Genomic DNA, 18,909 nt, shown 5'->3' on the forward strand with positions numbered 1-18,909 from the left:
TGAGTGATGATTTTAGACTGGTTCTTTGGAAAAATCTTGTTTTTATAAGTTTTATCACAATTAAAAGACTATTACAGACAAGGAGGAATACTCTTGGAAGTATATTATCGTCTTGGGGATACTGTTGGGGATACTATTATTCGTATTTATAACCCACTTTTTGGCCTGACAGGTCTCCAGAGTGGTTTGCACGTGGCAAACAGACCAACTGTTACTTGCCTGCCCCTCTGCCGTTACCTTCACTGTCTCCCTCCCTGCTCAATACTGTACCATTCTGGAGACAAGAATTGTTAAGTTTTCAATTATTAAGTTTCCAATTATTTTATGGAAAGATCAAGGAACGCATAATGGAAACCACTTTGATCACTAGCTATCCCTAGCAATAAATATGAGTAATTAAAACAGGCAAATATCTTTTTTAAAAGTCTTACAGAGACCTCACAGCCAGCCTGAGATTTCAGGACACCTTTCTCTCTCTTTTTATGGGCCTATAATCAACACTACCGCATTATTATTTGTGAAAGTACCAGCATTTTGGCAGGACAGGGAAAAGTCAACAGCCTGATCAGATTAGTAGAGGTCTACTTACCTTGAGAATAAAGAAGGATCTGCATTTCTAGGAGAACACATGTAAAAACCTGAATGAGGTTCTCCAAGCCCAGCAGTTCGAAGGCCTCCCGGAGAGCATAGTCAGACAGTGGGAGCTCATTAGGCCCAGGTCTCTGGCAAACTATAGGCTCGTACACCCCGTAGAATTTTAGTGACCTCCCTGGGGGTGGAAGGGGCACTTCGTAAAGAACGTTATGGATGTAGCTCTCTAGCGGTAAAGGTGGGGGTTGCTGAGAGGTGACGGCCTTGTAAAGCTGGATGAGGAACTTCTTGCAGGCTTGCATGAAAGGCAGGGGAGCAATGAGGCAAATACACTTCGAGACATAGAGTGTATCCCTGTTGATGTCGTACGAGTTGTAGCGCTGCATCTTGGCCAGCGATGTGGAGTCACCATCGTCAAGGCTGCTGGCCAGGGAGTCCATGCTGCACGAGGACGAGGCACAGACACTGCTGCATTGCTCCACGTTGTGCATTTGATAAAGAGTTTGCATGGCCGTGCAAATTTGCTTGCTCGTAACCTCCTCGTAAAAGGTGAGGACAAACCCGTACGTGCGGGAACCATCTTCCCGGGTAATAATGAACGAGTGGAACTGGGGGTCTCTGTTATCAGTTTGAGTCCTGAAAGACAGCCCTTTGGGCATACATAGCTGTGGGAAGAAGAGGGAGGGAACATACACACACATACACACATCAGTAGACAATCCAATTCACCCAGAACATCTCTTGTGCACACCCCAAAGCAATACCTTAACAGCACACAACAACGGTATAGTTTCCCATTTGGTTCAATAGGGTTTGCAGAGGAAATGCCCCTGGGCACACTGTCTTTACCATGATTATTAACCAGAAACAAGGAAAGGAGTGGGAAAAGCCATCTTGTTAAACCATTTAATTAAAATCTGCACTCTTAAAAATTAGATTCTCAGCCTCAGTCAGAAAAGGACATTGCCTTAATTTGCATTTTTACCAAGCCAACCGAATGACTTTGCACAATTATACTGCAATAGCTTTTTGCCACTGTTCATAAATTCATTTACGTCCTCATGCATTAGCTGTGAGTAGCTCAATAAAGAAGCTAACAACAACAAAAAAGAAAACTATCCTCTTAGCAAGGAGTGAGGATCACACAATTTTAAAAAGGAGGCAGAATTTACCAGTATAGAGCTATATTTCAGCAACCTAAAGCTAAATGCTACAACTTTAGGAATGCTGAAACAGCCCTACCAGGGTTCCAGATATCTCTTAGCAGCAACTATATACAAATTTAAATAAACATATGTTCTCATTAATTGGTAGTGGAAGCACAGCTGTTTTCAACAATCAACATTGTAAAACCCACTAATCTATATATACATCTCTTGGAACTGATGTCCTAGAATGTTGACAAGGTATTTTATGTTCTAAACTAATATTTCTAGCTATTAATTAAAAAAAAGGAGGTAAGGCTATGAAAATGGTGCTCAAGTTCAGATCTGTCATTTGTGATGTACTCAACATGCAACATAAAAGATTATACTGAAAGTCCCTACAGAGAGATTTCTATAAATCATTTATTATACGTTTATCTCACTTTTCCTGAAGCTCAAGGTAGCTATAATCTCAATGTTCAATGAAACTCACTCATTGCCTCCAATGTTAAAATTAAGGAAGGAACGATAAGTCACTGTATTTCTCTGGTTCACTTTTCTAATATAGTCCTTAGATCATTTGCAAGTTTGGAAAAATCCCTAATGCTTAGTGAAGTGGGCTTCTAGAAATCATAGACCCATGATCATACATAGCAGGGGTGCAGAACCTTTTAGCCTGAGGGCCAGAATTCCATTTTGCAGAAGCTCTTGGGGGCCGCATTGTAATGGTTAGGCAAACAGGACAGGGCCAAAATGCAAAAAACACCAGCATATTGTAGCTTAAAGCTCTTACTGTCAGTAACTGAACTTTCGGAGGGCCTTTCCAACCTTGTAGAATGGGGGACGGACAGACTGCCAAACAATTGGCATGATTTGATTGTGGATGAGGGGGCTGACCTGGCATGTATTATTGAGACCTGGGTGGGGGAACTGGGAGGGGTCACTCTCTCCCAGCTGTGCCCTCCTGGGTACTCGGTGCAGCACCAACACCGACTTGAGGGTCGGGGAGGGGGGGTTGCCGTGGTCTATAGGAATTCAATCTCCCACTCCAGGCTTCCTGCTCATTCGAGCGCAGATCTTGAGCGTTTGTACTTTGTGTTGGGTACCCGGGACAGATTGGGGATTCTGTTGGTGTACCGCCCACCCCGCTGCCCATCAGACTCCCTGCCTGAGCTGACGGAGGTGGTCTCGGACTTGGTGTTGAGGACCCCTAGGATGATGGTCCTGGGGGATCTCAACTTCCATGCCGAGGCCGCTGTATCCGGGAAAGCTCAGGACTTCATGGCCACCATGACAACCATGGGGCTGTCCCAACATGTCATCGGCCCAACGCATACAAAAGGACACACGCTTGATCTGGTTTTCTCAACTGGGCAGGAGGATGGTGATCTGAAAGTGGAGGAATTAACATCTGTCCCTTTGTCATGGTCAGATCACTTCCTGCTGAGGTTTAGACTCCTGGCGGCCTTTCCCCTCTGCAAGGGTGGGGGACCTATTAAAATGGTCCGCCCCCGGAGATCAATGGATTCCGATGGATTCCAGAGGGCTCTGGGGGATTTTCCTGCTGGTATGGCTGGTGCTCCTGTCGAAGCCCAGGTCGCTCTGTGGAATGCAGAGATGACTCGGGCGGTTGACACGATCGCGCCCAAGCGCCCTCTCCCTCTGAGCAGAGCCCGGCCAGCTCCTTGGTATACACCTGAGCTGAGGGCAATGAAGCAAGAGGGGAGACGGCTAGAACACAGGTGGAGGAAAACTCGTGCTGAGTCTGACCGAACACAGGTAAGAGCCCACTATCGAGCCTACTCTGTGGCGGTGAGGGTGGCAAAGAGGCAGTTCTTTTCCACCAGCATTGCATCTTCTCAGTGTCGTCCGGCGGAGCTTTTCCGAGTGGTTCGCGGCCTGTTACATTCTGGGCCAGGGAGAGAGACGGTGGAACCCTCGGTAGCACGCTGTGACGGGTTTGCGCGGCACTTTGAGGATAAAGTCGCTCAGATTCGTCATGAATTGGACACCACCATTAATGCAGTTCCATTGATAGAGGCGTTCAGAGCACCGTCTGGTCCAGTTTTATTGGATGAGTTTCAGTTACTGAGGCCTGAGGATGCGGACAAGGTGCTTGGCCAAGTCCGATCGACCACTTGTGTGCTTGACCCTTGCCCTTCATGGCTTATTAAATCAAACAAGGAGGGGTTGTCCGGCTGGGTCCAGGAGGTTGTAAATTCCTCCTTGAGAGAGGGAGTGGTGCCTGCTGCTTTAAAAGAGGCAGTAATTAGACCACTCCTGAAAAAGCCTAACCTGGACCCAGAGGATGTTAACAATTATAGGCCAGTGGCCAACATCCCCTTCCTGGGCAAGGTGCTTGAGCAGGTGGTTGTAGGACAGCTCCAGGCACTCTTGAATGAAACGGATTATCTAGATCCATTTCAATCGGGCTTCAGGCCTGGTTTTGGAACGGAAACTGCCTTGGTCGCCCTGTGGGATGACCTCTGCCAGGAGAGGGACAGGGGGAGTGTGACCCTGTTGATTCTCCTGGACCTCTCAGCGGCTTTCGATACCATTGACCATGGTATCCTTCTGGATAGGTTGTCTGGGTTGGGAGTAGGAGGCACTGCACTACAGTGGTTCCGCTCCTACTTGGATGGCCGATTCCAGAAGGTGGTGCTGGGGGATTACTGCTCTGTGCCATGGCAACTGTGCCATGGGGTTCCACAGGGCTCTATTTTATCCCCCATGCTGTTTAACATCTACATGAAACCGCTGGGGGAGGTTATCCGGAGGTGTGGGCTGAGGTGCCATCAATATGCGGATGACACCCAGCTCTACCTCTCTTTCTCATCAAAACCAGGTGAGGCAGTGGCTGTTCTGAATCAGTGCCTGGGCACGGTAATGGACTGGATGAGGGCTAATAAACTGAAACTCAATCCAGACAAGACGGAGGTACTGTTAGTGGGTGGTTCGTCTGCCTGGCTAGGTGATATTCAACCTGTTCTGGAGAGGGTTGCACTCCCCCTAAAGGATCAGGTTCGTAGTTTGGGGGTGCTCTTGGACCCAGAACTGTCACTTGAGGCACAGGTGAACTCAGTGGCACGGAGCACTTTTTATCAGCTTAGGCTGGTATACCAACTACGCCCTTATCTGGACAGAGATAGCCTTGCTACAGTTATCCATGCTCTGATAACTTCTCGTCTGGATTACTGCAATGCGTTATACGTGGGGCTGCCTTTGAAAACGGTCCGGAAACTTCAGCTGGTCCAAAATAGGGCAGCAAGATTGTTAACAGGGACTGGCCTGCGAGCTCATATTACGCCAGTACTTTTCCAGCTGCACTGGCTGCCAGTCCATTTCCAGGCCCGATTCAAAGTGCTGGTGTTAACATTCAAAGCCCTTAACGGCTTGGGGCCAGGTTACCTGAAGGATCACCTCCTCCCATATGTGCCTGCCCGGACCTTAAGATCATCATCAGCGGCCCTTCTCCGTGAGCCCCTGCCAAAGGAAGTGAGGCGGGTGGCTACTAGGAGGAGGGCTTTTTCTGCTGTGGCATGCCGGCTCTGGAATGAGCTCCCTAGTGAGGTTCGCCTGGCGCCTACATTGTATTCCTTTCAGCGCCAGGTGAAGACCTTTTTATTTTCCCAGGCATTTTAGCATTTTAGCTTTCTAAATTTTTATCTTTGCTGTTTTAAATCTGTATTTTAAACTCCTGCACTGCTGCTAGGTTTTATTGTGGTTGTATTGTTATATTGTGGTTTTAATGTTCTGTATATTTTAAATTGTTTTATTGTGTGTTGCTTGGATTTAATTTTTGTGAACCGGAGAGCTTCAGCTATTGGGCGGTATAGAAATGAAATAAATAAATAAATAAATAAATAAATAAATAAAATTGGTGTTTAGGGGAAAGGGAGTGGAGCTAGGGGAAGGGATGTGGCCTTCTGGGGACCCCCAGAAGGCTGGATTGGGATCCCGAAAGGGCTGGATTCGCCCCCTGGCCTGAGGTTCTGCACCCCTGATACATAATAATAGCACACTCAATTCTCTGAGTATCGGTCCTTTTGTAGCCACATGGGTACCACCCACATACAAGAGAAAAATATGGGCATGCTTGGGAGAACCCCACAGATTACAGAAGTACACAAAAACTTTAGGGGGGAAAAAGCTAAGGGGCAATATGTGTCCCCCACCCCACCCCAAAGAACAGCCTCAAAAGGAATGAGCTTGCTCAGTGGGCATGGGATGCTGATTGTTGCGGGGTGGGGTGGAAAATGGAGTGAGTGGCTGGAATCCTGAACAGGAGCACTCCATGCTGCAATGTTTTGTTGCAGGTTCCACTTGTATCACGAATGTTTCTTCCAAGCACGCAATGTAGGGCTGGCACCCGAACATGTGACAGAAGCTGTTGAGAATCTGATTGTAGGGATTGCGCCCAGCATCTCGGCAGAGGCGCCCCCAACAGACATGGGTGATTCGGAGTAGGAGGGACAGGAAGCAGGGGGGTTTGCGGAGGTGCCAAGGCTGCGGGAGACCAGCAGTCCCAGAGTAAAAGTTGTCCAGGTGCAAGCTAATCAGTTGGAAAGTAGCCAACCAGGGTCCTCTTCACCCATGAGAATGCCAGAGCAGGAGGAGGAGTTAGAAGTACAAGATGCCAGGGTGAGATGTCAGGCTAGGCGAAAGGAGCAACGTCAAGTCGTAAGGTGTTCCAAAAGGCTGGCCGCGCAGGGAGGGGCTTAACCAGCCACTCAGGTTGTCGAAGAGACAGCTGGCACCAGTTTTCGTTGCAACTATCTAATATAATGCATTAACCAAAGGGAGTTGTTTGTAGGTCCTGTATTATGCGAAGCTGTCTAGAGACTTCCCGGCTGGTTGTGGATTCCGATTGGAACCTGAGGCACTGCTGATCTGACTGTAGTTTGCATAATAAAAGCAATCCGATGGATCACAAAGACAGACCGAGGCTGGGCACTTGACACTGATCTCCCCCTGCCCCTGACACCCAGGAGAGCAAAGAAAAAGCAAAACATGGAAAGTTTTGCATCTTATACATGAGCTGTTGCAAGGTAGGAATAACACACATTTGATTGTTCAGCAGCTTCAATTCCAGCTGAAAATATATTGGCAGTAGGGAATGGATCAGGGGGTGGGGGGAGAATAAAGTCATTTTTCAGGGGTAAGACTGGCCCACTGTTAGCCTCTAATAGCATCACCTATGCTCACAGATCTTAAAATCCACAAGAGTGTTCTGCCAGACCTTAAAATGTAATATAGAAAGGGCGTGTTCACTCTTACTTTCTGGGGGGGAAAGGTGCCAGTACTAATGATGAACAAGAGACGCATGAGACACCTGCATCTCCCCATGGATATGCCGGTAAGTCACTGAGAGGTTCTCCATGACTGAAGAGCAGGATGGAAAACAGCCTTAACTACATGCAAGAACCAGCAGTTTTAATACTTGTGGCATCCCGTGTGGTTCAGTAAGAAGAACTGAGGGCTGCAGTTTCTTAAAAGGAATTTCTCTCCTCTCTCCTTCTTCCATGAACCAGATTTTTCAGAAGCCATTTGCAGTTCATTTAGCATCTAGCAACAACAGAATACTCCCGTGGGTTAACCTTCAAAAAGCTTGTGCATTTTCTTGCAAGGGAGATCACCTATTGCTATTTATATAAATAGCAGACAAAAATACAAGGCGATGACAAAACTAATACAGAAAAAAGAGCAACAAAGGCCAGCATCTGCCTCTGGTTATTGTTAGGAGGAGAATATACCCTTAAGTGAGGCTTTTATTCCCATCCTACTTCCCCACTCCTTAAAATGATACCATTTTGCAATAAACAAGATTTGAGGAGCAGGAGAAGAAATAAGGGCTATACGGGCATATACAGCTCAAGTTAAGAGCTTCAGCAGTTCTTTAAGTGCATCATTGGGTATTTTATATACCGCGTTGAACTATATTGTAATGAACTAAGGTTTTGTTTGTTTTTAATGATGAAGCCCTGGCAATGATTGGCTGAGCTGTTGTGATGTCATGGAGAAGCATGGTTTTCTGGCTGCCGTTGGCTGAGCTGCTCTCGGAGCCACGTCAAGCCACAGTGTCTTGGGGAGAAGGCGTAGAAATAAGTGCCTAGGAGAGGGGAAGGCAAGTGCTTTGAGAAGCTGGCAGGCCAAGAAAAGAAAATGAAGTATAGAGGAGAGAGTGGTCAAGAGGAGAAGAAATATAGGGCAGAGAGGAGATCTATACATGGCCATGAGGTGAACTGAAAATTGTGTTGCTTTTTAAAGGAACACTTTATAAAGCTTTTAAAACAAGTAGAAAACTCATTCAGTGTAACAACAAATATTAAAAGTTATTTTACTTTCTGCTGAAAATCTACAAGCCAATAAAGCAATTGATGGCAGCATAATCCAAACCTTTTCTGCTTAAAATATACACTTGGAAATATCAGCTTGCTTGGAAAGTAAGCCCCATGAAACTCAGTGGGTCTTAATTCTGAATAAAATATAGATAGGATCGGTCTGCAAGTTGATATATGTATAACAGCCTTCCCCAACCTGGTGCCCTACATGTGTGTCCAACTACAACTCCCATCATCCCGAGCTAGCCATTGCCCATGCTGGTTTGAGCAGGCTGATAAAAGACCATAAAACAACCTCTACACAGAACCTCAAGTTTCTACTTTTCTTCTCTTCCTTTTACATTGTATATTGTGGCTCAAGGAGATGGGTGGGAAGGGAGACTGATGCAAATGAAAGAGGCCTTCCTGCTGAGGAATCAAGGAAGGAATAATCTCTTCCAAGAGGAGTCATCTCTACATACCATGTTGACTGCATCTTGATCAAAGGGGTTCCATTCTATGTTCTGGGGATAGTGAGCCAAGACCTTTGACTTGAAAGTTCTTCTTATGGGACTCTGGTCAAAATTTTCTCCTGCAACAAATTAAGAAGCAACAATAGTCACCCTGACAAATTACTTCTCAAGGAAACCATCTGGCCTGTTCAACATCTGACTGAATGGAAGTAAATGCAGAGGGTGAGGACACAGCCATTTTTACTTAGTCAACTTCTCTTTTCGGAAAAGGAGAGAAAGGCTAAAGGTCTAAGTGGGGTGCACAATATCCATCCAACCCCTTTCCTTCATTCAGTGAATGCGACCTCTTAATCAGAAAGTACAGTCATGCATTTCTCAACTACTAAACATAGTATTAAAAAGACAAATCATTTAAAAAACATAAGTCATTAATAGAAGCTCCTCTAGAAAGGCGACAATCCAGGTTGGCGCATTACACCATTTCTCAAGTTCCACGTTGGTGTACAAGAACCTATAGCTAAGGTAAATTAAAGGCATGACAAACAGCAGTCTAATGTCAGTCCTAGTGACAAAAAGATCAAAGGGGAAGCGGTGCCATTAAGGCTTCTATGATACTCCAGTGCCTCCCACAAACAAAATGTGGAAAATGGGGTTCCAGGGCTCAATTTCCCATGAACAAGAAGCGGTGCTCACATCTGCCTGCTTGAGAAAGAGCTAGTGGAAAGATCCACCTCATGGCTCAACAAAGCACTCCAAAAAGCTTAGGCTGAATATGACCAGGGAGCTGTTCACAGTTCCCTGGAAGTCTGCTTGATTCTCCAGAACAGGGGTCCTCAACCTTTTTGGACCTGTGGGCACATCTGGGAATTTGAGAAAGTGCTGTGGGCACCACTACAAAATGGCACCCGTGGAGGATGTGGACAGTCACATAATGGCTGCCGTGGGGGCCCAGCTAGTCAAACATGAGCTACAGAGGGGCAGGGGGACAGAATAGTGAGGCTAGAGGCTGAGAGAGAGGGGGCAATAGCAAGGCAAAGAAATAGAGAGGAGAGAAAGAGCAGGGCTAGAGGCTAGAAAGCGAGAGAAATAAGACTATCCTAACATTTTCCCAAGGTTATTAAAAAAAATTGAGTGGGGCAGGAAGTGGATTGCTTCACGGGCACCACTGGAGGTCCCTGCGGGTACCATGGTGCCTGTGGGCAACACGTTGGGGTTGTTGTTGTTGTTCAGTCGTTAAGTCGTGTCCAACTCTTCGTGAACCCATGGACCATAGCACACCAGGCCTTCCTGTCCTCCGCTCTCTCCCGGGGACCCCTGCTTTATAAGGGAAAACTAGATGCAAGGTTAAATGCATCTTTGCATTTAACACCGCCTACAGGGTTTGGGGTTTTAAGAAATGCAAATAGCATTAGCTGGGGGGTCTAATAAATTACTGGGACTGCAGCAGGTGGAGAAACCTAATCCTATGGTACCAATACAGGATTAATTCTCAATGCAAATAGCACCTCCAGAGGATGGATTTTCCTCAGGACTGCAGCACGGGAGAAAAGAGTTAAATTTCCCCTCTATGCTAGCTGGGATGCCAATAATTATCACCCCTCACTGCCAGCTGATACTATTTGCATTTTTTTTTAACCTGCACATTCAATGTTGTAATGCCACATGACTCAGGTCTAGTTTGGCCCTGAGGCGGCTTCAATAACTGGTTTTAGTGGTCAAATGAACACTACTACGCAGTCCTAGGATGTGAAGAAGTGAGGTGGACAACTGCATCAGACAACAATATTTGGGTGCCATTAATAGCAATCATTTTGACTAGTGGGCACAATTTCAGAACTCTCTTGCTCCAGCCCCACTGAAACTAACAGGAATTGCATAAGATCACCACTCCTTTCAACAGGGTTTGTCCAAGAGACTGTGCCACATATTTATTAGCGGAGATGTTTTATATTTTCTGCCTCAGGCACCAAAATGTCCTCTGCCCAGTCCTGAATAGCGATGGTGCCAAACCTCAAGATGGGGTGGTGGTTTGGAAAGCCAAACTGAGCCAAGTACATTCCCCTCAGTTCAGAACCACTCAATTCAGCACTGCCAGTTCTAATGCCAGCCCCAGCTCCCTTTACCCAAATAGCTTACAGTAATGAGGGGAGGGACAGGCAGCAACGGCTTCAAAATTTAAGACTATACAGCTTTGAAGGTGGATACTAGAGGGGACCAGGGTGCCTGCTGGGGCACTGAGATCTTCAGAGGAAGTCCTTCTCGGGATGGGCCTGTATTTTGAAGTGAGGTATGTGGTGACCCGGGAGAGGGCTTTTTTCATTTGTGGAATATTATTTTTAGAGAAGCTTGCTGATGCCTACGTTGATAACTTTTCAAGAATAAGCAAATATCTGTTTATTTCCAGGCCTTTTAAAACATTAGTTCATAGCCCAATTTGAATGATAACTCCAGACTTCATAAATGACAGTTTGGGCAGCTGGGAACAAACACTCTCCCCACCACCCCGGCTGAGTGTCAAGCATATCCGGGCTTATTTTCCTGATCTGCTAACTGACACTAGGGGAACTTTGAATTAATGCAAGCCAAGATCTTCATGCCAAAGCCAGCACATGGCAGGAAGAGTGCTTGGTAACCCAACGCTGTGCACCCCACTGCCCTAAAAAAAATCACCCCCATGTTGCAATCAGGCTTTTAAGAAGTTATATAGATTGCAGCCTTGATGTAACATCATGTGCTCAAATTCATGTTTTAATGCAGGGCGGGGGGATTGAGACTTCTTTTGCTTTATGGGCCTTTGTGAACTATATTTAAGCTCATTTCTGGAAAGCCAGAAAAGGGTACAGATGACATTAAAGAAAAAAGATGAAACCTGAATTTGTCAGAATTCTCATGAGCCTTGTCACCACACAAAACTAGGTTAGGGATTGATGGTGCAAGGGCTTGCTCGGATTATCCTTAGAAATTAAAATGTGTCGAAGGGCACGATCCTATGCATTTTAGACAGAAAAAAGTCCTGACATTCCCAGCATTCCCCAGCTGACTGGGGAATGCTGGGAGTTGTAGGACCTTTTTCTGTCTAAATGTGCACAGAATTGCGCCCTAATATCCTTTTATCTTATGATGTAGTAGTAAAAAGCATGAATGGAACTAAACTCAATTTCAGTATCTCTCAATTTGAAATTGCTTTAGTAACTATGCATGAAATAATCGTGAGGTTTGACAAACATCAAAATTAAAAAGCCCACTGTAGAAGGAAAAAGAGGCAAGAAAAAGAAATATACAGTAACATGGAGGAATTATCTTAATATGGGTTTTTTTAAAAATTACGGAGATCTCTTAGGAATGGCAGCAAATCTTAAATCTGAGGGAGAATTGCTATAAATTAGCAATACTTTTCTCCTAATGGACAAACAGACTAATAAGAACTGGTGAACATATAATAATCAACAAGAGGATTTCATCCATATGTTGTAGTACAGCAACAGGCCTAAAAATTACTGCAGAATAAATTTCTAGATCAGAGGTGGGCAACTTGTAGATGTTTTGGTCTAGAAGTCCTGTCAGCCCTAGCCAGCATAACCAATGGTGAGGGCTGGTGGGAGTTGTAGGCCAAAACTTCTGGAAGGCCACAAGCTGCCCACCCCTGATCTAGATGAATGTTGTAAAGAAAGAAGTCAACTGGTTTGTGGAGAGTTAAGCACTGCTGACTTAGTGTAAGAGAAATAATAATGGGTGTAATGCCAGAAATATGTATTTTATAAATGTTGTGACATCTTACTTGTATGAAAATAAAGCTGAGAAAAAGTTACGACGAAATAGGAGCCTTAAGAAAACAAAATTGTGAACATACGCATTACTTACCTTCCATAAAGCCTGAAATACCTATATTTATTAGGTAATGATTACTAGGCAAATATAAAAGTAGGAACTTTCCTCTAAGAAAAATTGGAAGATTTAGTTTCAGGGAACCTAACACAAACCTTTGCTTCCCACCCACTGATTGTGACAAAGTAATGTCAGATGAAGTACAACTCCATGGAGAATCATAGAACGCTAGAGACATGTCCACAGTGATGCCTTTCCCAAAAAAGTATTATAGAGGTTGCAATTTAATTGTGAAGCTGATAGCCATGCACGAGGGAAGAGGAAGAGGAGAGGAGAAAACATTCAGTTTGCTAAAACTGTCCTGACAAGATATATAAAGCTATGTGTCTTCCTGCAAGCTCTCAGTGTTGTCATTCTCTCACTGCAATATTCCCCCAAATGAATCACATCCAGTACAGACAAGATCTAATTTAGCAGCATTCTTAAACACTAACTTGAATATTATACCAATCAGGGAAAATAGATAACGGGCACCATGCCTAAGCGTGATCTGCATAAGCAGGAACAAGCTGCAGTGCGCTTTGGGCTTACGCGCTCACCCCTCCTCTCCTCCTGCATGGCTGAGGACTTGCTGTATCATCCAAACCGGGAACTGTGGTTAATCTTAACTATGGTAGTTTAAACAAGCCAGCTTCAGAAACCATAATAAGAAGCTGGCTTGTTTTAAATTATAGTAAATGTTAACCACAGTTTGTCTCACCAGGTGACACGATAAACTGTGGCTAAAGGAACACAAGAGGTAAAAGCTTCTGAACTCCTCCCTCCAGGGCTTCTGATCGCATGAAGGATCCTACAAACATAGGTTCTCCCTTCAGACCTTCTGCTTAACACGCTAAAGTCAGGGGTGGAGCTGGTCGGGATGGTGATGGGGGCTAGTATGTAGCGAGTTTCTACACTCAGTCAGTCGGTCCCTTTGTAAACTATTATAAGAAAGGAGCAGCCATCACCACAACTGAGTGGCTTTGGTGCCCACGCAGACGTCTATACATGTAGGGGCTGTCCTGTTCCACAAGGGAAACAATGCCCCATATGCACATGGGGATCCCCAGTTGTGAATACTGAACCAATAAATCAAATGGAACAGCCCAACATAGGACACGGAACGCTTGTGTTGACAAGTGAAGTACTGTGGAGCTTTCATTCATTTCTAAGGTAGTTCTAGTCATGTCTAGTGCTCTTTCACACATTATGCAGCAGCAAACCCAGGTTTGCCACTGAGTATGTTTCCTGGCAAACATACACCTAAGATATAGGCAGGCACTTTGATCACGTTCACACTTTACATTCTTGAAGTATGCATAAAGCAGACAAAGCTCCTAAAATGGCAATTTAAATGCACTTACTAGAGAGAAAGCCCCACTGAACAAGTGGGACTTACTTCTGAATAAACATGCATAGGATTGCACTACAAGAATAGCAGAACGGAAAGCTAAGAGCAAAGGATAGTGGTATTAATCACACAAAACTGGTATGATCTATAATAGGTCAAAGTAAAGTTTGGCAGTATTACAGTAAACGTTTAGTGGTACAGGTACAATGCAAGAAAGCTTACACTTAAAAGCAATTATTTCCTATCTGTGGTTTGCAAAATCTAGTGTAATTCACATTTATTTATGTATTACAAAGTAATGGGTGTTGCTGTTAAATTAACGCATCTCCACTTTATTTGGGGTTCTAAGTGGTCTCCATTAAGCTGTTAAATAAAGTTTTGTTATATGATGTTCTTAGACAAGGTGCAAATAGTGTTTCAGGGCTGTTACTCACAGTATATTTTCAGGATAAAAATATCCTTAAGATAAAAATATATTGCTGCTTACCTTAACATGCATGGAGGGTAGGGCTATCAATGGCTACTAGTCATAATGGCTATATATTACTTCCAGCATCAGCGGCAGTATGCCTCTCTATACCAGTTGCTGCAAAGGATGAGCAGGAGGGTGCTAGTGCACTCATGTCATAGAATCACAGAATTATGGGGTTGGAAGGGGCCTATAAGACCATCGAGTCCAACCCCCAATGTCCTGCTTGTGGACTTCCTATCAGCATCTGATTGGGCATACCCAATGCTGGACCAGATGGACCCTTGGGCTGATCCAACACAGCTCTTATTATGCATTTAAAATGGGTTAGAAAAGTTAGTTCTAAAAAGCTGGAGGTTGGGAGTATTTTAAATGTGCAATATCTGCACAAATGGGATGCTAATTAAAAACAGCAAACTCCTCTTAGTCCACTTATCTCCAGCCTCTGACGATCAAGTCTATAGTTGGTTACAAATTCTGTTGAAGTGCGGTCTGCCACATAACCGATATAAAAATATCTCTAACTGCCTTAGGGAGAATCTAAAATACTTGTATATCATGGTGGCCATCTTTGTCAACTATCACTTCTAATTCAACTGGTTCAGCATTTCTTAGTGAACCTGCTTTCTCTCAACAGATTTGCCCTTTCATCCCCTACGTTTTGGGGCTATGTAAGAACACAGAAAAGAATACTAGGCCTAGTTTAGACATAATAAGCCATTGTTCGTTGTTACAAGAATGAGCCATGGTGAATCTTGGGCTCATGTACACGCTCCTCTCCTTCTCCACATGAGTGAAGATTAGAAGATTAGAATTTGCATCCAACCATAGTTTGCCTTTGCATCCAAACACAGCAAACTGGTTTGTGCAAGCGTGTTCTATTTTGCCTCTGTCGCAGTGAGGCCTGGGATAAAGGTTGCCCACTATGAGTCAAGTTTTTACCAAGGTCTTGGCCAAGTCAGGTTTCCCATGGTGGCAAAAATGGGAACAGGACAACACCACAGGGAGCTCTGAGTGGTGCTGGGGCTGGAAGCCAGTCAAACTTGTCTGTAAGCTGCTTTAACAAGGAGCAGATTATGACTCAGCCAAGTAGTAGGGATTTGACTTCCTTTCCGCTTCCACACTGACGAAGGCCTTTTCTCTTAAAGGGGCCTGATCTGTTTTAGCAGCCTCAGTCTGCTAAACGACACTGGGGTGGCTGTGGTGTGCTGGTGTTTTCATGGCTGGAGTCCTCAGAATCTGAGGATGGCAATGAGACCTCTTCTGGATGCAGGGAGGCAGGTCGTTGGGGTCTTTCTGGGGAACTCGGCCCTGAGGAGGTCGAAGCCTCGTGACACTTTTCTGTATCAGAGTCCTCCCTCTGAACGATTAACTCAGGAGCCTCTTCTTCTGAGAGTGAGGGGTCAGGATCCTGGACCAAGATAAAACTGGTTTGTTCTCAGTCCAGGATCTAGGGATGTCAGAGAATTTCGCCATGAATCTCGGGGAGACCGAATGCCAGCGCATTTGGCTCCCCGAAATCGGTGGCGAAACGGTCTGCCCCCCCCCGCTCCCCCCCCCGGGACGGGACTTACCTCGGGCGAATCTCCCTGGCGGCGGCGGCAGCTCCGGCAGCGGTTCAGCGGCCGGTCTTCCGACTGGCCGCCGCCACCGCCATTTCCAAATTAAAAAAAAAACACGTGATAGGCTACGTAAAGATTTACGTAGCCTATCACGGCTAGATTTTTTAAAAATACCGTGATAGGCTACGTAAATGTTTATGTAGCCTATCACGGCTGAGTTAAAAAAACCCAACAAACCGCGCGTACGCAAATGGTGGCGCCCATGGGCGCCGCCATTTGCATTCCTTATTTTGGCACGTCTAGTCTACATAAACATTTACATAGACTACGGCGAAAATAAGGGGAACGCAAATAGCGTATTTGCGTTCCCCTTATTTTCGCCGTAGTCTACGTAAATGTTTACATAGACTAGACGTGCCAAAATAAGGAATGCAAATGGCGGCACCCATGGGCGCCGCCATTTGCGTACGCGCGGTTGTTGTTGTTTTTTTTAAACTCAGCCATGATAGGCTACGTAAACATTTATGTAGCCTATCACGGCTGACTGCAGGGACGCAAACGGCGGCGGCTATGGCCGCTGCCATCTGCAGACCCGGCCAGCCAGGATTCGCGGCGGGAGGGACGGGGCGCCTCCCCCCCGGCCAGAATTTCGGGGGGAGGGATGGAGCGCCTCCCCCCCACCGCGAATCAAATTTCGTAAAAGTTAAGTGACTTTCGTACATCCCTACCAGGATCTGAACCTACAATCAAACTGTAGTTTCAGGTGCTAGCTTCAGAACAAACTGTGGTTTGTACAAATCACAGCTGGCCACATTTGGACTCTGTGGAAAGCCAGTTTGCAGGGGACCAGAAGCTTTTATTCTCCCCCATGCCATGCATAAAAGGGGCTGGGGGGAAGAGGAGGAAGAAGCCTTTTGGTGGGCAGGAAGCTTCTTGCTGTTTATGTGTATTGCTCTCCTTTGGTCCAGCATTGGGTGGCAGCGCACAGAATAAATTCCTGCTTTACATGCCCCTGGCAGAATCTTCATCCAACATACTCTAAGAACAATAGAAAAGCTCTGCTGGATCAGACCAAAGGCCTATCTAATTCTACATTCTGTTCCCACAGTGGCCAACCAGATGCCCCAATGGGAAGCCCACAAGCAGGACAGGAGCGCAGCAGCACCCTCCCACTCGTGTTTCCCAGCAACTGGTACTCAGGACTCACTGCAGACTTAAGTCCAGACAGTGGCCAATTCATGTCATCTTCTCCTAGTGTTCAGGCAACATTCTTTTGTTTTTAAAGGATGCCAAGCCAACTCAGTCCTTTGCCAGAGATAGCTATATCCTCCATGCCTCCTCCCACATGAACCTGCCCGTGTATTAAGATTTGCCTTGGAGGCCTTTCTCCACGTCGCACTGCTGTCAGAGGGGAGGCAGATGGTCACTGAAAACAGGGCCTTTCCTGTGATGGCACCTCAGCTTTGGAACGCTCTCCCCAGAGAGGTACAGCTGGCTCCAAATTTGTCATCTTTTCAGTGCCAAATGAAAAGCTTTTTCTCCCCTTGGGCCTTCAAGATTCCATTTTTAATTTGGATTTTATCAGAGCAGGTTGTGGTTGTTGTTTTGATATAATTACTATTTTAACTCATTGGTTTTTTGGATCAGAAACTATGCTGGGGATTTGTGTTGAACAGTGGGGTGTTAAATGGCTATAAAAATAAAACAAACATTTTAATGACCTCTTGCATACATTTTGTGTGGGAGGGGAATCTTAATGCAAGCGCCACTTATGACTAGACTGAAGGAAAATCCAGTCCTTTTTTGACAGATAATCACATCTGCCATACAAAAACTACAGGGTAATGGGAGAGGAATATAATTACTGAGTTCTGATTAAAATTTAAAGTTACCAATCAGTTGGAAATTGTTTAACTGAATTCAACTGGAGCTATAAGATGGAAGTGGGTACAGAAAGCCTAAAGTTTAAATTACTAAGCCCCCCCCCTTTTACTTTTTCTTTTTTACCTGATGTTCTGTTTGCAGTATCAGAGCTCTTGCCATGGCGATCAGCTTCTAGCCACTGGTATAAGACTACATAACATAACAGAAACAAAAAGCACGTGTGAACAAAATGAACAGAAAAATCAGACACACAAAAACATGGTTAAAACAAAAGAGAGAGAGATGTACCATGAGGGTTGCCAGATTTCCTTCCACCGCTGCCGATGGAGGACAAAGGACAGGACAATGAATGTTAGAGACACATGTCCACACAAAACTCAGTCTACCAGGAAATTCTCCTGCAACAGTGCAACTGAAATGAACAGAGTTCTTCAATGCTCTCATAGAAACTTCAGGGACAGTCCAATGGTGCCCGTGCATTAGCACTGCTGACGTTGTGCTGGCAGAAACCAACACTTGAACAATGTAAATAGTGCTTGCTAGGCTATTGGCATTGCACAAGTACTGGTTTCCACTAGCGCAACGTCAACAGGGCCAGTGCATAGGCACTGTTGGTTCCTTCCCTCCCACTCATTTCAGAAATGTTTATGCCGAAGTTCCAAATGGACTGTGATTTATCTATGTTAGACGATAGTGGAAAACACCAAGGGTCAGTTCAGATGTCACTGCCTCCATTTGAGCATCACTGAAGGGGTTCTGTAAGGCTACAGCTCCACACAGAGGTGTGAATGTTTCAACAAGTGATTCCCAAAGCTCTCAGAATCAGAAGAAGCCAGAATGCTTTGAGAAAGCACAGAATGCGTTCTGGCAACCTTACAGCAGGGGTAGGCAGAAAACAGATCTCCAGATGTTTTGGACTGCAACTCCCAGCATTCCTGACAATTGGCCATGCTGGCAAGGGCTTCTGGGAGTTGATGTCCAAAACATCTGTTAATCTACCATCTGCCAACCCTGCTTTACAGTATCCAGGAAGAGACAGGAAAACAGAAGATCAAAGGTAAGAGGGTGTGGTTTCAGAAAGTGGACATTCCTAAAGAGGAACAGCCACATGGGAGGGATTGGGCCCATAAGCTGGAGGTTCCCCATGGCTGATCTGAAGAGAGGGCATAAGGAACTGGAAGGATCATCCAATAAGGCCCAACAAGTGTGGGGGTAATTCTTGAAGTATCACCATTGCCTAGAAAGCTCTG

General features: G+C 45.3%; 1 protein-coding gene across 4 annotated transcripts in view; it reads right to left on the reverse strand.

Annotated features, from left to right (window-relative positions):
- DENND5B (DENN domain containing 5B) overlaps nt 1-18,909 on the reverse strand; it is a 161,467-nt gene that overhangs the window by 68,349 nt on the left and 74,209 nt on the right. For 3 of the 4 annotated variants that reach the window (XM_084809412.1, XM_084809413.1, XM_084809411.1), the window contains exons 2-4: nt 17,783-17,848; nt 8,539-8,648; nt 590-1,256 (exon numbers count right to left, since the gene is read on the reverse strand). In XM_084809412.1, the coding sequence (XP_084665538.1) occupies nt 590-1,256; nt 8,539-8,648; nt 17,783-17,848 (843 nt within the window). The remainder of the gene's footprint in view (nt 1-589; nt 1,257-8,538; nt 8,649-17,782; nt 17,849-18,909) is intronic. The other variant, XM_084809410.1, reaches the window with a different exon arrangement.

Source organism: Heloderma suspectum, chromosome 7 (genome assembly GCF_057233095.1).
Source record: "Heloderma suspectum isolate Gila_16-S chromosome 7, 16-S_ref, whole genome shotgun sequence".
Lineage (NCBI taxonomy): Eukaryota > Metazoa > Chordata > Lepidosauria > Squamata > Helodermatidae > Heloderma > Heloderma suspectum.